The 22419-nt window shown below is 41.2% G+C and overlaps 1 protein-coding gene across 5 annotated transcripts; it reads right to left on the bottom strand.

The window, feature by feature from the left end:
- Positions 1–400: 400 nt before the first annotated feature.
- On the bottom strand, positions 401–22300 carry Oct-tyrr (Octopamine-Tyramine receptor). Of its 5 annotated transcripts, none has more exons than XM_077398700.1 (3): positions 22130–22300; positions 12514–12680; positions 401–7594 (listed from the first exon to the last, which is right to left on the bottom strand). In XM_077398700.1, exon 3 carries the CDS (start codon positions 7575–7577, stop codon positions 6363–6365), a length of 1215 nt encoding a protein of 404 aa, XP_077254826.1. In that variant the 5' UTR covers positions 7578–7594; positions 12514–12680; positions 22130–22300; the 3' UTR covers positions 401–6362. The 5 variants fall into 5 exon arrangements, with proteins under 5 accessions (XP_077254826.1, XP_077254788.1, XP_077254798.1 ...); XM_077398662.1 differs by lacking the exon at positions 22130–22300 and adding an exon at positions 21991–22128; XM_077398672.1 differs by lacking the exon at positions 22130–22300 and adding an exon at positions 21453–21873.
- Between the last annotated feature and the right edge of the window lie 119 nt (positions 22301–22419).

Below are 22419 nucleotides of genomic sequence, written 5' to 3'. Positions count from 1 at the left end.
GTTCTCTGTCCGGACTTATTTTAGTATTTGGGTTATATCATATAGAGGGAATTGCCACGTAACACGAACAATGCACGAAGCTCTTGGCTCTTTGTAACAATGCAACCGCGAGACACGGCACAGACGATTTCGTTGGCGTTTTCAGCGTCGCGTGCAATGCATCACGCAAAATATATATATAACTTTGCATTGTATAACCTGCCGTAAAAAAAATATAGCAAATGCCGCCGAATCGTCAGCCCAAATTTACATTATGCGAAAAAACCATTTCAATAGGATAACTTATTATGTTTATGAGCCGTTACATAAAAAGGAGATGCGAGATAAACCAAGTTTGCAAACTAACAAAAAGAAATATTTGCTTAAGCAAATTAATAATAAAATATATCGTACTCACATGTATATATGTATATTCTTTTATTTTTCTCTTTCTATTATTCGATCGCACAAACAGGCGCACAAAATTCTGGAGGAATCCACAGTGAACATTGCGTAAAATTCATAACACCGTACAACATTGCTTATTTTCAATATTTCATTGATATTCGTACATTCATCTCACACATATTTTTTTTTTTTTTTAAATTAACGACGAGTTTTTACCATACGCCACGCACCTATCCAAGAATTAATACGTATTGATAATTTAATTGGTAACATATATTTCGGTAGTAAAGAACGCGCAATAAGAATTACGAGATTAAAAAAATTATTGGGTCAATCGCGCATGTTAATATCAATTCTGCTATGTATGGCCGGAAGTTGATTATCAAGATTCGTAAGTTACATATAATATCGACTGAAATTCGTGAGTCGCGTACGTGTATTTTTCTAAACGATTTTATTTCGGTATTTACACAAGATTTCACGCTACTCCGTGCATCCGCGTCATAAATGTCGTCAATCGAAATAAATGTTTTCCCGTTACCAACATCATCGTGGTGTAGATACATAATTAGATACATAATCGTCCATCGATTCAACGCACTCATTACTCGCACACCGGTTACTTACTATGCATACACGCACGTCAGTATGCCTGTCCTGTTCAAAGCGGCAGGCAGGTTCACACGAACGCTCATTCGATCTGCACATTCCAGAGATGCGAGCGAAGCTTCTCTCAACGTTCTTCCCTTACTTCGAATATTTTGTAACGCAGAAATTTCATAATGTTGCAACATACAAATTCGCCTCGCGCTTGCATTACAAGACTCGAGAACAGATTACAAGATCAAATAAATATGTTACATCCATTCCACGCTGAAATACTCGTAGAAACAACAACTATATATTTGAAACGTATGTATAAATCTACAGAACGAGCGCCGCAACACAAAAAGGCAGATTTATACAAACATGATTCGCGAAAGCTTTGAACTTTTTCGCCACATCCATTTCGAGGGATGAAAATTATATCTACGCGCTAATAGAAAATATTTTAGGGAACTTCTTTGTGTAAAACGTAAGCTGCAAATTTAACGATTTGCTTAATTTATCGTTACAAATTAAATTTTATAATACTGTACGTTATATACAAATAATTTTCTTTCATCTATTACTAGAATAATTTTCTCGATAAAAAAACTCTTATGAAAAATCCTTGTAGAATTCGCACGTTTCTGGATTTTGTACTTGTGAAATGATGATAACGACGATCTAACTAAATCGAAAATGACGTGACGATTCAATTGACATCAATTTTCACTAAATCCAACATCTAGACGATGAACGCGTTTTATAAAATGGCAAGCACGTTATATCGCACTAGATATTATTTATTTCTGTGCCATCCTAGGTTATATTGTAACCATATGCTATTTTCAATTTTCGTTTGAATTCGAAAACATTTCTCTCACGCGAGCGTGGCGTCACGTTTTTTCTCGCGCTTTATGGTACAACGTATGATTTCCCTTTTTGCGTATGCATCACCTATATTTTTCTAAACGTAAAAATACACAACGTAAAATACACAACATATATGAATGATTTGAATTTTTCACTCTTATGAGAAAAGGCTTTTGATATATGTCTACGAATATTTTTAAAATATTAATAGTATGTTAAAAAATTACTTATCGACAACGGATGCGACAAGATCGTCAGAGATCATATCACGAGCGCGACGACCGTGGAATGGATATATTGTTTTCATCCATCGGATGAGAATTTATATTTTAAATTTTCTTTGAAAAAAATAAATCATTTTTAGATTCGCAGACATGGAAGAAGTTCGGATTGTGCGAAAAATAACTCTCTGAACTCTGGAAAAGAGAAAAGCTCCGCCGGCAATAAGTTACCACAAACAAAAACGAGTATCGCTGTATTGCTATACTTGTAAATCACAACCAGCCGAGTATCAGTTTATCAACTAGGTGTGTGTGTGTACATATATATATGTACATATATATATGTATATATAATAATGTATCTTTTTTTATTTATTATACCTATACGTATCTAGAACTGTATTGTTTGTGTCGAGCGACCAGGCTCGATCACGACGTGAAATTCCCGCGCATCGTGAATCGCTTCGCAGCATCTAAAATATATATTATATTTAACGACCCTGACATTAAAAAAATGAGAAAAAAATCACTCGACTTAAATTTCAAGGGAGGAGATTGAAAGAAGCTGCGTACCGATTCGCGAAACACTCATGCGAGAATTGCACTGCTGATACGTATATTAATATTATATATAATACGCAATATAATATACAATATATAATATAATATCATAAACTACGCATTTTGAGATTCCTACCCAAGATATCGATATCCGAAGAATCCAACGCTACCTCGCGCAACGAGATAATGTGAGAAAGATGAACAATGTGAGGAGAGAGATTGGAGATAATGCAGAAGGAAAAAATGTTTTAATAAACTTTATATCTTTTTCTACCGAATCAAAACGTGATAAATATGTTATTTTGGCACTTGTTAATATCATCGCGAAAGTAATACGAAGGAAAAAAAAATCTTTCAAGTTCAAATAACAAATTTTATTTCTGTATATAATACATAAATACGTAAAAAAAAAAGAAAAAAGAATAGTAGGAAAAATATCAATTATAGTTGGCTTTACACCGATAAAATGTTTTCTGTATACTATTTCAAATATACGCGTTCGCAAAAGAATCGAATCGAACGATCAAATTTCCACGCGAGATATTATGCATCAAAGGTCACCGCGGAAATTTCATCTAAATAAAAAAATAGTGCGAAACGAGTGCCAGCGTTTAGGCGTGGGTTTTTTCACGGAAATGAAATTCATGCGATAGCTTCGGCGAAAACGTAATCCCGTTTGTAACAATAACCCATCGCAGCCAAGTTTGCAAGTTCGGAACTACCTGTAGCGTTTTGGCGAGGTTACGAAGAAAAGAAAGAAAAAGAAAAGGAAAAAAAAAAGAAAAAAGAAACTATACGATATACTTTTTAAAGACGATCGGAACCTCGTAGCGTTGATTCTCTTTCTTTCGCTCCCTTTCTTCCTCTTGGGCAGGAGGCAACGCTGCATTGAAGAGTATAACTCGAGTAAAGAAATGTTCCCTATCTTAGTAATTAAAAATCTGATGTCGTTCGTAGCACGGCTACGAACGTGTTCTCACAACCTTATCACAACCTTATCACAACCTTATTATAGAGTGCCCTGGTGACGAGCTTTATACCACCGAGTCGTATGATCGTCCGATCTATTTTCTTCGCCCTTCTTACCTAAGGTTTACCTCAACAATCTGTCCGTTTGGCGCGGCACTCGAGGAGATGGCGGTTTCTCGCCGCGTGTTCCCTCTCGTTTTTACCCTTAAAGATACTTTAAATTGTATTGTGGTCATATAAATAGTACTTCGCGTATGTCAAGATATACGAATGTACGTGTGTATGCGTGCACGCAGATCTATTCGGTATCCCGTAATCACCGATACGCCTCATTGATCGACAACATTGCAGAGAGACGCAAGAATAGATATTTACTGGAGAACCGTGTTCTTCGAAATCACTCTTAATAGCGAAAAATTTGCGACAATCAGGAATCATTCCCCCGATCCTGTATCCATTTGAAGAATTTTCAATGAAAATACGTTATAATTCCTGTTTGATATACTTGCCGTGGAACGACGAAAAGTTTGTCAACAAAAGTTTAAAAACTTCTGGTGGATATAAATAAATGAATGACGAGAGCTTATTCTATTATTTATGACCGAAACGTGTTTGATTAACGAGTTGAGATGAAGAAATGTAAATCGTGATGCTGCCATTATATAGGGTCACGAAAGTTGGATATTAAAAAGTTGGAATAAATGGATGGTCTGCCGTCCGAGTTCTAAGGAAAAACCGTATGTTAATAAGCTATATAAGAGAACCGTCATTATAATAAATAGCGGTGATTCCGGGAAACTTTTGTAGCGGTACGCGACGATATAATCGCGTGTCAACGTGAATACGCGTCGGGAGGCGGTTTAAAGTGTGACTTCATGCGAGGCGCGGCCGCGACCGCGCGCGTCGCGAAACCGCAGAGATTTTGCGGGTCGGCGTTGTTAACGTCAAGCCTCGAATAAACGACCACCTCGGCTGATGACGAATGAATGCCTCTTACGCTGTTTCCTTACGCTACGTGCCCCGCGACCAAGGCTCATGGATTTAGTATTAATTATTCACAACCGTAATACTTGCAATTGTTAACGTTCGGTGGACGTACGCACGTCAACCGGATCTACCTATACGCGTGAAACGCACGTACGATTGTTTCTCCGTTGTGTCGTTGGTAGAAGAAAAACACGTTCCCTTCTTTCGCCACGACGCGACGCGCGTTCGCCGAACCGACAGACATGTTACTCGACATTCTACGAAGACGTATCTTTTGCTCCCCCGTGCAGTTCTGGGAGACGGAAACTGTGCGCGCGACGAGGAGATGGTGGCTTCTCGCGAGACCTCCCCCGATGACCTCGATTCCATTGTAATCTGGTATCGAGCGTTATTGAACTAGTGATAAATCGCATTTACACACTCTCGGGCGCAAAATTTAATCATTAATCATCCTTCCAGCGCGGCTAGATTGATCATCGAAACCATGGAAGGGAGAAAATTCATACGGAGCTCTGACACGAAGCTTTATACATAATTATATTCGGGGAAGCTAGTCGCCAGCCAGTACAAGAAGCATAATTTCCTTTATCACTCCCGCGGAAAGTTTCCCTTCAACTTTCGCCCTTGAAAGCTCTTCAGGACCGAATCAGCGCTGGCCTGGCCAGTCTGCCAATCTTGATTGAGATTGCCTTCGTGCATCTCCCGGATGAGACCGTATCCATTATCTCAACATCTTCTCGGGATCCCTGATAAATTTTCAGGCAAGTTCCGACGGTAAGTGCACATCGCTCTTCGGGCTCTTTCGGAGTCGCGGCAATCCGTTATACCAGTTGAAGGAAATTTTCGAGATTCTTGTGGCGTTCAAGTTTTCGCCTTATATAAAAACGAATTTACCTTCAAAGTCGCGTAATAATTCAAAAACTTTGTAAATGTTTGATTTAGGAACCGAGCATTATATAGAGATAGAGAGAGATTGATTCCATAACCAATTCTAATAATTTTCGCGCGAACGATCTTTAATCTTTAATCTTCTCCCCCTTTATATATATGTCTGTTTACGACTTCGAAATTTCCGCCTAATGAAATTTACGCACGTTTCTTTCTTCTTCGACGTAAACGACAGTGCGTTACTTATTACGTTTTTACTTCGTCGGTTGGGAATTATGGCCGTCTCTTCTTCGTCGCTCTACACGTCAGATAATTGTTAATTACGTCACGTAATTGTTCGCGCTAACAGGATTGGTATCTGAGTTAAACGCAGTAGTCGAAAATAAATAATAAGTTTCGATTGGTTCGTAACTTGGCGTAAAACGGTAATAACCCTGCGAATTCGCTGGTAACTTACTTGCTCTGAGTTCTCGCTCCGCGACGCTTCGCCGTTTCGTAACTTGTCGTCATCGTCGTCTCTGTGACTCTGTGCTGACTGCGTCAAGTTTTCACCGCGTTTACCATAACGAGCTGCGCGCGAACGAGCGATCGGAGTGAGCGAGACGTCTAAATTTTCGTTAATTACGACGTATCGCCATCCCGACGCGAGATACAACGAGCGACGCGCTTTTTCCTGGACGAAGAACTTACTTAACGACTCCCGTTGACTAGCAGACGGAAATCCCGTGAGTATAGAAATCGTGGCGCAGGGGCTGTTATACCCGGTCGCCGCGAGATTCCGCGTGGCTCGCGATCGGCGAGAGGGATTCGGACGGCCGGACGTCGAACGGAATCACGAGGATCCCCCTCGTCTGCCAAAGCCCAGGGGCCTAACGCGACGGCCGCGGGAGTTCAGCGGATTCGCAGCAGCCGCCTAAACGCTCTTCTATAATCGAGATTGAAGATCGTGTAGATGAGGGGGTTAAGAGCGCTGTTGACGTAGCCGAGCCACGTGATGAAGTACACCATCCTCTCAGACGGGCAGCAGGCCGGGCAGAACGGCACAATAACGTACATGAGGAAGAACGGCAGCCAACAGACGACGAAGACGCCCATGATGACGCCCAGAGTCCTCGCCGCGCGTCTCTCCTTGGACAACGAGATCCGCTGTCGCTCCTCGATGAACTGGTAGACGGTCGAAGTGACGGGGATGGCGTCGCCGCCACCTCGTCTAGTGGACGCGCTGGTACGACCGGGGGTACGTTCATTGTCACCTATCGTCACTTCGGTCGGCTCGTCGTCGATCAGCGACGGCTTCGCCTGCAGACGAGGCGTCGAACGCTCATTGTGATTCGTCTCCGAGCTGACCGACTCCTCGGCGTCGTCGGTTCCGCGGTGCCTGGTGGACTGCACCGGGCCCAGCCTGCTCTGTCGGGCCCGTTCCCGTAGCCTCCTGCGCGTCGCCAAAAAGATCTCCAGGTAAACCAGGCTCATCAACAGCAACGGGATGAAAAACGAACCCAGAGACGAGTATATGACGTAGCCCTGCCGTCTGGTGAGCTGGCAGGGCGTGCCTGGTTCCAATTCCTCCGGCCAGTCGTTCCACCCGGCCAACGGCGGCGAGCTGATCGCACCCGAGAGAATCCATACGCCGGCGATCGTTCCGAGGACTCGCTTGAGGGTGCGTTTCTGAGCGTAATTGATCGGATCGGTGATCGCCCAGTAACGGTCCAGCGCGATGGCGCATAAATTGAGGATACTAGCGGTGCAACAGAGCACGTCGCACGTCAGCCACAGCTTGCACAGGTGGATGCCGAAGATCCACTTGCCTAGCAGCAGGTAGGCTACGTTGAACGGCATCACGAGTATCGCCACCGCGAGATCGGCCACCGCCAGCGAGACGATGAAGAAGTTCTGGACGATCCGGAGCGGCCGGTACGTGAACACGCTCAGGATAACCAGCGCATTACCGAACACCGTCGCCAGCACGAGGAAGCCCAAAGTAAGCGTAGCTGCCACCGCCTCCCATGTCGGCAGATTCGAGCCCGTCTCCTCTTCCGGGACGCTGCAACCTCCGACTTCGTAATCGTCCGACATCGTTCCGCCGGATTCTCCGCTCGAGTTCATGTCGTCCAGGATACCCTCTGCAAGTCAGAACGTTCGGTATATCACGCAGCTATCGTTGGTAAATCAATTATTTTCCCGTACCGTCTTCTTCTTCCCCTTTGTTCCCGTTTCAACAAACGTACCAGTATTTGTAAATTGCAACGCGAACTCGCAAAATTCTGATACTGAAAAGTTATAGTTTAATACAGTCGGTTGAGTCGGGGGGTTTAAATATACAAAAGTCAATCTGACTTCGGAATCAAATGTCCAGCGAACGAATGCGTTTATACAGCTCGAATGACATTTAAGCAACGTTCGATACGTGGAATATAAATTCTGTACAAAATAACAGTTGTACTTCGCGAAACGTTTCGAGTAACGCGATCGAGTAAAGTATACGTTTGAAAGGTCGTTTCAAACGAAAATTAAAACAGCCTTCGCGTTTCTTTCGCGAGATCTTGCACAACTGCGGAAATCGGTTGGCATTCGTCAATCCACGTCGCTTATTTCAGTCAACTTTTCGACTGGCAATAACGTTGATCTACAAATTCAGTTTAGCCAGATAGAAATCGTATCAAACTGCTAAAGAGAGATATGTGTGTTTCTCGCGCTTGTGTGTACGTATTTACGTGTATGTAAGCGAAAGCGCATCAAAAGTTTCAAAAAATTCGCAATTTTTTCGTCGCCGACTCACGCTCGTGATTGCAGATCAAAGTCAGTTTGAAACATATGTTTAGCGACGATCAAAACAAAAGAAATATTTAACAACATTTTGAACTTGTCCTTCCCGTTCTATTTTTTCTAACTCGCTAACACTTTTATTCACAGAGAATTTAAGTTTTTCATCACTGATCAGTAATTCTTAGTAGATTTATCGTTCAATGTATTTAGGCGGAGGTAACGCCTCAATTTTTGTAACAGCGTTTTCGCTGCTAAAATAAATGGACCCGCACCCGTATATAGAGTTAAGTAATCATCATTATTCACATGCATATTTACGGCAACCCCGATCGTACAGTTAGGTCTGAAAATGTAAGAATAGGTAAAATCGTTAATGTCCCTAATAAATCGCAACATCAAGCATCCAACGGTGCTTTTTCTTTAGGCCATAAATTATCGGGTCGCAGATTGCGCGCGGCACTTATGTATATTCGACCGCACGCACGAGGTATTATTTTCTGCACGAGAGCCTGCGGTAGGTCTGAAAGCGCGGAAAATGTTTCCATTTTCGTGCTCCGAGTGTTCGGCAAGCAGCCCGGCTTTTGTCACGCTCCCGGCACAGGAAACGTCGCGTCGCCAATAAAAATACAGGGTTTAACGATACACCGTATATATATTCTCACTGAGAAACGGTCAACGCGACGAACGTACGAGACGGTAAAGCACGATTCCGCATTCTCACAGAACTCCGTGAGTCGTACCGAATCGTTAAAGACGCCTTCTTCTCGATATCGAACCGAAAGAAGCGGGTTGCTTAAATCCAGATTCTTTCTCTCCCTCGCCTCGGAGAGATAGCGATCGCGACGCGAAACGGGTCGCGCGGAATAACATTTTTCACGTTCTCTCACTAGCTTCCGTGTAATTACCACTTGGAAATCCGGGAAAACACCGCTCCCCCGTAGTAACTCCGTTCTGTTTGCCGTTTGTCGTGTCAAAACCGTCGGGCACTTCATCATCCGAGGGTACTCGGAGTCTCTCTCTCTCTCTCTCTCTCTCTCTCTCTCTCTCTCTCTCTCTCTCTCTCTCTCTCTCTTACTCTCTTTCTCTTATTTCTCTGACTGTCCCCTCTCTCCGCTTCTATGCGCCGACCAATTTGGAGCGCGAGGAAACCGTCAAACTTCATTATTACACATGTACGCCTACGAGGTAAATATTGATTTAGTTAATGCCGAAAGGGGACGAAAGCACCGCGATGCAGAGGAGTGCTTTTCAAACAGGAAACGAACGCTTTTAATAGCCGTCCTGACGAATCAGCGAACCGCAAAACGCGATAAAAAAAAAAAGAAAGAATCATATCGCAGTCAAGAGATAATCGTTAGAAAAATCACGGCGGGATTACCCATAGGAGTTCTCAGGAATCAGCCGGTGAAATATCCCATTCCGACTACTTATTTGCAACCAAAGCGGCGCATCGAGCCGTGTTTGATAAAAGCAATCGCGGAACTTTCACGGTACGTAACATCGTTCGAGATCGGCTTTGTAAGCTTATCCAGTTTCATCGATTGGTGTAAAAGCGTGTTCTCCATATTCCGATGGCGATTCCCATGTAAGAAGAGAAGACGATCGGCTGATTTTAATCAATAGTATTGCATTACCCGCGAAATACGATACGCGATTGATCACTTATTAAATATTAAAAATCCAACGGAGTTATTATAATAACATATGATATATTCAATGCGCACGAATTTATCCTTTGTACATGCAACGCGCTTACCTCCAAGAAATCGCGCCGCGTAACATTAAAACCTCGTAATATTTAAAACTGCGCAAAATTTATTAATCACGCGACCAAGACGTCCCCGGCGGATGCGCGAAGTTTTCGAAAACTTTACAGATATAATACGGACTATTTTGCCGCGAGTACTTCAAGCTGCAAAAAACACGTAATTCTGCGCGTGACAGTTCACCAGTGAAATTCGCTCGACTGCACATCACAAGTTTTCGTAAAAAAAAAAAAGAAAAGAAAAAAAGGGGGAACAAAGTCAGAGCTCTCTCGCACCGCCGACAGCGTCCATGACTGAACGCGTCGCCCCAAACAATTCGATTACAACTCCATCGCCGACGGGGTTTCGCACCTTCAACTGAATTACTAGCCCGAACCATATAGGATCGCCATTTAGGAAAAATTTGTACCAGAGCGCAGCGTCGAAATTTTCCTAAAACGTCGCGCGAACGCGTTTCACTCTCCGCGGATGCTGAAATTTTCTGGGTAGAGTGGGTTAAAGGCAGCCCGTCGCCCGCGTCTACCAAATACACCCATCCCACCCACCCACACACACACACACACACACACACACACACACACACACACACACACACACACACACACACACACACACACACACACACACACACACACACACAGAGAGAAGGAGAGAGAGAAATTGCCGTCCTTAAAATTCTGTGAGGCGTGGATTGAACGAGGCTGCATATTTTTCGTCGGTATCGCGTCACGTGAGATAAGTTTTGCGTAATCAATAAATTCTATTTTACGTGCTGTAGCGTGATATATGGTATAGCGTTACATGACGTCGGCGACCACGTCCTTATGCGTTGTTGCACACGAGTACAAGGATGAACGTTAAACCATCTTGTATTCTCAAACACCAGTTATGCATATTTCCGCTACATTTTTTAATCGAGTACGCGCATTGTTTCGCCGGAATGCATCTTCGTAAAACGATAGAAAATCCTACGAAGTAACCGGTTGAAACGCGCGAGAAAGATATTCTATACATCCTATAATACATACGTACAAGACGTCCCGACCTCGCCGCAGCATATTTAACTCGCTTAAACTTTCGGCAGTTTGAAATTTACCACGCGGTAATAAACAGAAAATCGGAAACACATCGAGATGAAAATACTTAATATAAAGAGAAATATTTTCGATTCGCTTAATTTGTTAGATGGTGTAGCTCCCCTATAGAATTTCAGTTTGCTCAAGCTTATAACTAGAATATCCTAATTAAAGTGCGTCAACTGCAGTAACTCACAGTTGTTTCCGAGTTTTGATTAGAACGGGAAGTACAATCGATTCCAATTACAAACCCCAGTTTAAATAACATTTTGTGTATAGTTATATTGTGTATCGTGTTACATTGTTGTTCCGTCCTATATTGATGACGCTATTAAATCACACACCATAAATAGTAATTTTGTTGGAATTAAATAATCTCTCTCTTTTTATTCTTAAAAAATATATATTTATTATTCTCAGTATATTTTTTTTAATCAAAATTTATATTTATGAAAAAATTTCTATTTAATAAAGTGAAATACAATGCGCGCGTATTTCTTTGGACGTTCAATATTAAATAATTAACGCTTTGTTTTTAATGTTTATTTTGTAGCAAGAGTAAAATAATAATTATCCGCGAAAAAGTTACTTTTCTCGTATTTCGAGCGCACTTGAGCGGTACGCTCGTAATATTTTGCTATGAGGGACGCGAGGGCGTATTCGCGCAATGACAAAGGACTATTGATTTCGCGAGTTTAACGTGAGACAATAATAAACGGATAATAGTATTAGAATTATACGCGCGGCGTATTAGCGTGGTACGTTCACTTCATTGGTAAATCAAACGCTAACTTGTAATGTTTCGAGTGTGGAGTATTAACAGCGGAATGCCGTACCTCTGTCTCTCAATAGCAATCGATGAGGCGCAATTGACATGAACGCGAAAGGGCACTTGTCGAATATTTGGAGCCTATTCTGACATTAATCACGAATCAGGTCAGGGATTGTAAATTCCTGTCGTTTGCACAATTAAAAAGTTATTTAATTTTCAATTCATATATACGTGACAGCGGCAATATTTAAAAAATATTTGTAACGAGATGACACGTTGAGCAGACTATCCGCCTCCGTTCTCCGTAATTAAACTGCAATGCATGCCAAATTCAAATCGTAGAAATAATAAACTTTCACTAATAGATAAAATAATCTTGGTCATTGTTAGCCATACGATCAAGCTATGGGGAATGATGACACAATAAAATCACCGTTAACAATGTATTCGCTACTTACAGACAAAATCAAAGGGCAGTCGGGGCTTTGGAAGTAAGTCAAAAACTGAAAGAAAGTTTCCGTCAAACTACTTTAAAATAATTGGATTTTCCGGCTAAAGTCGTGGCCTTAATTCTTAACTGACGAATTGTCTTCGTCGTTCTCGAGATATCCTTCGACTCTGTGATTTGTTAATGCAATCTCTCCAAATGACGAAGCACTTACTTATTAAGTCCAGCGCTATGCGCTCTGGTCTTTAATGCGAAGCCGTCAAAGATACATTGCGCGTCACATCTTGATCCTGCCCCGCTTACGGCGATCGACGATCGATCGGCTGATTTCGGTAAGGATCGTGAATCGAATCGATCATCGGTTCCCTCGGGTTACACCATCTGCAACAGGGAAACAGAATTATTTATACTGTGAAACTTTTCTTATAAATTCATCGAAATGAGATTGTAATTGAATTGACTTCTCGCATGCGTATACTCTGCCCTTATTAATATATACAGCGAATCCTTCTTTTCCATCGATAATCAGAATCTAAATTGCAAACAAATATACGAGAACTAATTTTATGACACCCTCCATATACCTTGTTGTATCACGCATCACTGATTTTCATATTATCGCCATGTCCCGTGTTTATATGCGACAAATAAAAATAGAGTTACCGTAATACTTTTGCGCGGACGCAATAAAATGAAACGCGTAAATATACACGGAAAATGCTGCAGCGAAAAGTTTGCCCAATTTTCCCCTCTCCCCCTGCCCCTCGTGGACGAAGAGGATTTTACCGCGGTAAGGGGAAATTTAATTCGAGACTTAACCCAGTTTCGGAAGAATGCAATGTGCATGAAGATCTGCTCGTATGTACAGTTCGCATTTGCAACAGAAATTCTTGGCAATAGGAAATTTATATTGTAAAAGCAAATAACATGGCAAATAGCGTAGACTGATTAAATATACATACACCCTGTTTTGCAAATTTCTCGAGAACGCAGAGTGATGAAAGTTCCGTACGGATCTATATACTTACCGTTATAAAACGTAAGAGGAAAGTTTCATGCCCGGAAATTCAAAAAAGTAGGACAAGTAGGTTAAACAAAGAAAATATACTAGAGAACAATATAAGAATATATCGTAGAAGTATACATGTGCGTCTTTTAACCACGAATTATACAGCACATCCATCATATTTGTAACGCTCGCTAGCATTTTTTTCCTATTAACAAAGAAATTACTTCCTTGTTTATATGCATTAATTTTTACAGTATATAATCAGAAAAAAAGTGATAATGATGCTCAGATAAGAAATAAAAATTTAGTTTCTGAAAATATAAATGAAATGTCATCCATCATGCTAGCGTGCTAAATTGAACTTATTTATGCTAACATATTCACGGTATTATAACTTAATAAAGTAATGCAAGAAAGATTATAAAGCAAATGAAGATTGCGTACTCTCAGTACTCTCAGTTCTCTCAGTTCTCCATTAAAATAACAGAGCGAATATGTTGTAGCCATGCATTACTGTGTAGCACTGCGTGACATTATCGCTGTGCGATTTGCGGAACTATAGCTGGTATATAGTTGCTCTTGGATACACAAGAAAGATTGCTCTGCGAGTAACAATAGTCGCTTTTAGCGGCTAAGGGGTTAAATCGACGTTGCGGCACGTTCTATACGTATTCCGTCTGTAGCAAACTTCCATTGCACTTTGGAAAATGTTCGATTTTCCGGAAGGAGGACAAAGAGAGATTTAAATCGGGTGACACGGGATGTCACTGTCAAGTTTCCATCGCAAAATGAAATTTCGACGCTGAAACTCGACAAAAGTAGAAACGCATTTATAAGAGATGTCGAATTTTCCTGAGGAAAGTATGAGATGGCATATGGCTGAGAGGTAAAATATATATTGCACAGAGTATTATTCAATAATAAGTTCTGGGATACGCTTTTGATATGGGGGTCCGGATTTAAATTTAATTCGCGACTCATATGTCGTCTTAGCAGAAAGTAACGTATAACTTTATTTTAGAAAATCCCCTTACACGGAGAGATTTTTTGCAAATGGAAAAAATACCGAGTTAAAATATGAAAGAAAATTAATGAAGAGGCATTAAGTAGACGTAAGAAAGAAAACTGAGTAGAAAAAATGTTACAACGTGCAAAAGATATATGAATATACGAGAGGCGTTTCTCTGGGGAAAGATATATGTCTACGTTGTCCCTATCCTAAATTCGTATCCTATTTTAATATTCCAGCAGGATCTCGAACTCGCTACTCACTGAACTGGCATATCGATTCCTACGGGATTCATCTCTCAATCGAATTTGTTCGTATAAAATGCACGCGGGAGATAGCGGACTGGCGATTGACCTGACTAAAATTTATGGTCTCGAGCACTCTGTGTAAAATGATCGAAATAGTCTTCGTTTGTTCATGTAAAGTGCGACGCATAAGATGCGCGAAACGAGAAGGGCAAATAGATAATGCACGAAACAAGTATCAGTGAATAGTTCAACGCTATAGAATAAGAATATTTTAATGTCAGATAGTTTTGAACGCTAAGCACTTTCCCCTCATTACTTCTAAATAGCCGGCTTTCAGTTGTTCCAGGTTTAAGTCACACGTTCCAATAGCTTCGCGTTACGCGGCTAGTTTGACAGTAGAGAGTAATTATAATATTCCGATAAGTTACGTCTTTAATCATTTTGTTATCCGACACATGTCACGTCTGCAACAGAGAGCTCCAACTTTGGGTCGATTCGACGTTCCGTTTTCCTTCATCGCATTGAAGCGCGATATTACGTCACGTTTTACAATTTTTGTTAGAAGTAATGTAGTTGTATGATAAAAATTCGAGAATATGAGAAATGTGTTTGAGTCTATATAAATCAGGAGAGTAGGACATTCCTAGGGAACTCACTACGGCCATTGTGCGTCGTTGAATGTATTTCGTATTTTACTTTACGGAACGAGTTTTACGCAATAAAAAGAAGAATTGGACGGAATATTATTGTGCTGCGTATATAGCCATGCTCCATCGTGTATTTTCCTTGCCAGATTTTCCTTCTCGTAGGAAAATTGCTATTCGCTCTAAGGGAGCTTATTTCGCTGATCTATCATCCACGCGCAAAGGTTGCGGAGATATAAACAGCTGCTTAAAAGCCTCGTAGTTTTCATAAATTTCAATTCCAAACGGGTCTAGTCGAATCAAGAGCGTCCATGAGATACGGTACCTATGCATATTTTGTTTCTTCTCTCGCCGTTACCAGCGCGATACCAACGAATTTCTTCTTGCCGGTATATATAACTTTTCCAACTTTAATTATAACAAATACTCGCATAATATTAAACCTGGCTGTTTAAAAGCGCGACTCCACGTGCAACGTTATACTCCGCTCACTATATGAAGCGCGATATTACTTTACATATTCATGGAAGTCGGATATTCTTTCAGTTACGCCGCAAAGTTTCAAAACGCAAAATTAGAATATAATAATTTATACAAATAGCTGTACACAAGCTACTTTCAATTCTTCGCGTATTCAGCCGCGGGAGCTTTATCTTAAAAATTTTCGGCGCGTACGTATAGATAATTAAACTTTTGTGTGAAATTCGAAATTACATTAATCTCCTCGTCCCAAACCATGTAAAGTTACGTGCAAGTATCTCAGCTGAACCACGGTCACTTAACCATCGCGAAATACTCGTACACATAAGCCTTTATATGATTATATATATATATAACAGAGTATAAATATATGAAGCGCTAACAACGCTAGAAATTAAATTTAGAGGAAGATGAAAAAAAAGTTGAGAACTTCCATAATTCAACTTGTGGACCAAGAGACTACAATGTCATAAAATGTCGCAGTTTTTCCCTCATATTAACGATATCGCTCGTAAGCGCCTTAAGTATACCCGGCCAGTGTCTTGAGAACTCGAGGCGTATCGTAACGCGGGCGATTTCACGGAACAAGGACAATCGGCGAGAAAAGCGAGAGATTCTCGTTTCAAATTTCGATAGATCTCTTAGTTACAAAAAGCTCTCCCTTCCCTCTTTCTCGATTTTATCACTTTTACAGCATGATAAAAGAAGCGGATATACGTTGCGCAAACTTCTTTTGCACTTTTACAGCCCTTTGTATCTATAGTCATTATCGTGTCTCTCTTTTGCTGATATCTGTATAAACTGCGATAATGCATCGCTGCAAACGATGCTTAATGTTACCGCAAAAATTCATAACAGTCGCGTGGACAAACTGCTTCTCTATATGGGTTTCTAATAGATCTTCCAGTTACGTGCGCGTAACTGCTTGGGCTTTGTGAATTTACTGGTCATTTAACACGTTCCAATACCCCAATGATCAGTGTTGTAACACATCTGATGAACAATTATGTATGTAAAGTACCAACTATATGAAAATACATAATCAAAATAATTATGATTATCATTCCTAATGCCCTAAAGACTCGTAGACATGTGTATACATATACATTAATTACAAGTAGACAAGTACAATACATTAATTAGAAAATATCCTACTGGTGGCAGATTTCACTCACATTAATTTAATTGCGCACTGAATCTAGCTTGGACACGAATTTCAACAAAATTACGAAGTTAAAGCGGTAAAGAGTTGTGACGCAGCCATATGGAGCGCATGCTTTCACGACCATACGTAACAGTTGCTGAAACAAACTGTGAATAGTTTCCACTGAATTTATAGATTTTTAGGCAAATTGCATACGACATAATTTACTAGAAACTCCTACGTTATCCTTTATTTGCATTAATCAATCGTAATTACCAACAGATTGAAAAATACTAAGCGATTCAAAATATAACATCTTCCTCTTCTTTATCACTTAATTATGCTCAAGTCAAGAACATAAAAAAAGATCATTTTCTAAAAAAAATATCTTTCCGTTACTACGTCATAAGCGAAACAATATTACAGCTGGTCGTTTGAAGATAGGAGAAAATTTGTGGACAAATTAAACGAACAATTAGGGTCCCTTGTCAATTGCTCTGATGAAGCAGAGACATGACACCGCAAAGTGTTCTGTCAAAGAGACCAATTCTAGGTCCATCACCACAATGGACAAGCTGAAGGTTCGTGTGACACACATAAAGAGTCAAATGACGGACACCCGATATGACGAAAATTCTTATGATAAAAGTCCTTCCAAAAGAACTGGCATTACATTAAAAAAAAACATTTTTATTGTACATCAAATAATAGCAATTCAAATTATTGTGTCGAGAAATTTATTTTGAATAAAGATCGAAGATAAAATTAATCTATATGTTAATAATAATATTTCGGTGTTTATCGAGAAATGTAATTCTTCATTGTGGAGAGAGCAAACCGTTTCAATAGGTCACCGAATAATCTGCACAAGCAAAATCGAGCGTTAACCTACGATTATTAAAACATCAATCGACCAAATTGAGCCACGCGACAGAATTTCTAATTATACGTACTTTATTATATCCAATATATATCTCTCGTTCACTTTTTTTCAAACGAGAATTTACAATTCGACGTAACAATATTCCATAAAATTATTTTCCGCAAAAACTTCATTTTCTTTTTAATATCAGAATCACTCAAACGCGAAGTAAGAGAAGTTGAGCGCGGTTTGGCACCCGATTAATTTTTTATAATCACTCGCCTTTTCCTCGCCTTTTTAAATATTGCGATACGGCAGCTGCGTGCCGTATTTCACAGTATTTTCAATCAGCGAAAATGTTTCTTCATTGATATCCGTGACGGAATTTAAAAAAATGGTACATTTATCGAGTAGTCGTATTTATAAACGAAAATGTATAATATCATTTCGGATCGCATCGAACGTTTCAATTTAGTACACGTGACATAAATAATCCTATTCATCAATGTGACGATATTAAAATTAAACTTATTTCTGTATATTCCAATGACAACAAATCCGTGCACAAAAAAGAAAGCAATATAAGAATATAAATTTTTCTTTACTGGAAGTAACCCTTGACATTTTCATTTTGAGACGGTCCAGGGTGATTTAAATTTAAAAAACAGAAACCATAAGGTTGATTTTTCAAAATTTACGTTTTATCTGAAGTCACGTACATAATGGATACCTACCGCTCCGCATTTATTAATCTTCGTGTATTATGTATGAATTTACTCACGTGAAAGTTTTTTCAAGTCTTTGAACACAAAACGTGTGGACTAATAAAAAAAATTAATGAAAACGATCAAACGTATCGATATCTATTAACGAAAGCGGAATACAATGGGAGCAAATGATATTTTCGATCTCGAGAAAAGACTTATATTAGATTTGACGCGATGAATGAGCCATTATCGCGTGGTATACACAGTAATTTTCATTTATCAACGACTACACTAACTGGTACTCACACCAGAAGTATTATCCATATAGAAGAGAGCCCCGCATAGGTGCGATGGACAACTTGCTTCCGGTCAATCTATTACTGCCGCCCTATATATCGCGCATCAGTACCTTTAGCAATTTGAAAGAGCATCCCCTAATCGATCGCGATATCCGACCCTCTCGTAGGGATAAATAGTGAAAAATTCATAGAATTTATTGCGAAAACGTGGTAGAAAAATTTAATGTCATTAACCTAACTCACGTAAAAAGCTGTAAATTTTTCATAGTTTTTCTACAATTTTCTCCTTTCTTATACATTAATCAAGAGACACGGCAGTGTCTCGCGCCAAGTACACGCGAAGCGAGACCGCAACGTGACTCTTTTACGCGAACGCTCGAGTTGCGAGTACTCGAGAAAGTAAACGCGTTTTCTTTCTGGATGCATAAGTAGAATTTTAAAACACCTAATATAAACCCTCTCTCTGATACATGAATTAATAAACAGATGGAAAATTTAGCAAAGAGTACTTTCGCCGCATGTATTAGGACACATTTAGCTTGAATCACACAGCCGTTTATTAATAAAGCTTATTGGAAACGAGAATTTACGATACTTTACAAAATTATTTTATCATACACTTCGGTATGCTTCGTTTGCAAGCCGATGGAAATGTAAATATTAGAAAAATTCCAAAAGTTTTGTAAATTAGATTCAATTTCGCAGAAATGAATCGCGCAATCCGATTTAATTTGCATATTTTGAACAAGATTTGTATGGCATTTATTCCCCGTTAATACACGCGGCAATCTTTTTGATCTTGAAAGGGCATGTGCATGGCAAATATATATTTCGCGATCGTGCGATTCCAATAATCGACGCGTTTCTCGATCGAGAGCATCCACGCGGTACCCATATATCGTGGAGCATCGGGGCAGTGGAGCATCGGTAGCGATTTTAAAGAACCAAGTACTCGCCGAGCGATATTTACGCGTCTCCGACGGGTGCTCCTACACGATCAGTTATTTATAAAGCCATTCACGATAATCAATAACCTATGCCTCTCTTTCCTGTGTGCGGCGAAAATTCACTAACGTGCCAGCGCACGTCGAGCATCTCCGTGGAGCATCGCCATGGAGCGCGCGCGCGCGCGCGCTTCGTCATTGTACGTAATGGACCTAAAAACTGCCGCAATCGAATTACAACGTACAGAGAGACGAAATATCGTTTGTTCGCGTGCGCGAACAAATCTGCACCGATTAAAATATTTAACTGTAATACACATATGCGTAATCGCGTAATCGCGTATTCATAAACACGCGCACGCCGCCCACGTAAATATTTATAAACAATCGTAAATAAACATTTCAACGGCAAAGAACCAGATGACGTGTGACAACGAAAGAACGAATTATGTAAAATGAAGGAACGGATATCGTTTTCGCAAAAAAAGATACATAATTATTAAATTCAAGTATGAAATTAAATTCTTTCCACTTTATCCTACAATAATCTGTCTTGTCCGTTAAACAGTAATCAACAATCTAAGCGTATTAAAATATCGGCTTTATGTATATAAAGTAAAATCAATATTAATAAATAATAAAAAAGTAGAGGACAGCATAAACAAGATTTCGAATATAAGCTTCGTGACTTTGTTATTAAATATAATATAAATTCCATGTCCGTCGTATATTTTAAATTAATTTCGTGATTTATTCAAACATACACTTCTCTGCTTCTCCCTATTGCATAACAAAAAATTTGACCCTATAAATATTCCGTACGTTGTATAAATATTCAGAAATTACAACAAAAACTACTCGCTTTACAGCAATAGTTTAAACGTTCCAGTCGTATCAAATATTTTATAATTGATTCAAGCGTATTTTATCAAGAAATAACAATTCGTAGTCATATTTTTACAGGCTCGACAACGATAGCTGTTTTTTATTCGATTACTCTCACGAGAGAGAACATTGAAAAATATTTGAATAGTATCGCGCGAGAGAGTCGAGCCGAGGAGAGGCTAGAACAAACCCAATGTCTGGCTGAAGATACGCTCTAACTACTTCTTATAGCCGAGAAGGAACATCGACATTCGCGCTTTGACCGTCGCGTAAAAGCCCTCGCGAGACGCGTACTCGCCTAACGCTTCTCCCGTCCCGGGTGTATACTCAAACTCAAAACACTCTCGTAACGGTTGCCGAATTAAACGACCGTTTCGACAATCGTGGCGAGAGAGAATGGACCCGCGGGGAAAAACTGATTCGACGCATCGAATCCGTCGAGAAGAATTCGTCTTCCGTCCGGCAAAACGACGAACTATATCCCCATATACGCGCGATCGCCAAAACGAGACCAAGAAAACTCTTGGAACAACTTTCGACGATAATTCGATCGAATCTGCACAGACTCTGAATTCTCTGAATCGTATAGTCTTATCGAAGGTGTATATAGATTTTATGAGTTTTACACACATCGCGAGAGAAGCTCGAGAAATTAAAATAAGAGAAATTAATGTCGATTCACCTCGATGCAACCGATCTTGAAGCATCGTATCCTGTGGGGGAGTAACTTCCTCGCGATCGCTCAGATCGCTGGCGAAGGCGAAGGAGCAAAGTACACCAATTTATAGCGCCGTCCGAAGTCGCGGGTACGGATTGCCGGCGGCGGCGAGATCGTACGGTAACCCCCGGGGAAATAATAGAGCAAATTACGAGGGACGAAGGACGTCGAGGACTCGTTTTCCCTCGTCACTTAACTACCTACCTATCTACCTATCTACCTCGGGCGATCGGACGGAAATTCGCGGCGGGAACCCGGAACTCGCGGGAATACATATGACAATCCTCGTGGGCGAGACACGCGTCTATGCCCGCGAATGACTCTCTCGATCGATCACAAGAAATACCGAAGATTCCGAATTCCGATAGGAAAATCCGTCGAGACAACGGCCCCGCGGCAGACACTCCGGAACTTTCATGGAGAGCATGCATCGCGGAAGATGTTCGCGTTGATTTCGGTCACCGGGTGCAACCCTCTCGCGGACTCGCCGCGACGATCGTGCCGCATCGATGCGACCGAGGCAATTCTCGTCGAGGGCCTGAGAGATCTGTGTGCTCTCTCGCCTCTCATGTATCTACGGTATCTAGTCTCTCGCGGATCGCACCGTCGATCGTCGCGGCGGTCGCGGGAGAACTTCCGCGAGAGCGCTCGCGGCTCGCCGCGGCGAGCTCTCTCGGGGGTGGACCTCATCGTTGGTTCGCGCTTCGCCGGACGATAATCTCTCATCTCTCCTCTCTCGTACCTGAGGTCGGTCGATCGGTGGCGCAGGGCGCGGCGGCATCGTCCCGTCGCAGCGCGGCGCCGTTCGACGAGCACTGAGCAGCTATTCTGCGCTAACCCGGTTGCGTCGACGTCGAAGAGACGCGCGAACGCGTACTTACTCTCTTTCTCTCTTTCTCTCTTTCCGCCCCCGCGCCGGACCCTCTTTCTCCGATCGGTCGCCGCGCGCGGCGTACGGCGTATACCCTCTCGCTCTCGCCCGGTACCCGCAGCTTCCCTCGGTCCTCCTCTCCTCTCCCACGCTCCCGCACGCTCCCTCGCTACGACTGATGGAGTGACGGCGCCAACGTCCGCACTCCACTCCGCCACCGCGCGCCCGTCCGATGCTGCTCCTGCTCCTCGTTTGAGCGCACCCGCCGCTTTGCGCACTGCGCACTGCGCAGGCTTCCGT

This window comes from Temnothorax americanus, unplaced genomic scaffold, assembly GCF_048541705.1.
Source record: "Temnothorax americanus isolate GAGA-0224 unplaced genomic scaffold, ASM4854170v1 Scaffold1, whole genome shotgun sequence".
Classification (NCBI taxonomy): Eukaryota; Metazoa; Arthropoda; class Insecta; order Hymenoptera; family Formicidae; genus Temnothorax; species Temnothorax americanus.
This window is presented reverse-complemented; position numbering and strand designations above follow the sequence as displayed.

What these genes read in the sequence shown, in the direction of transcription:
- Oct-tyrr (XM_077398700.1), bottom strand. Translation starts at nt 7,577, where the DNA reads ATGAACTCGAGCGGAGAATCCGGCGGAACGATGTCGGACGATTACGAA.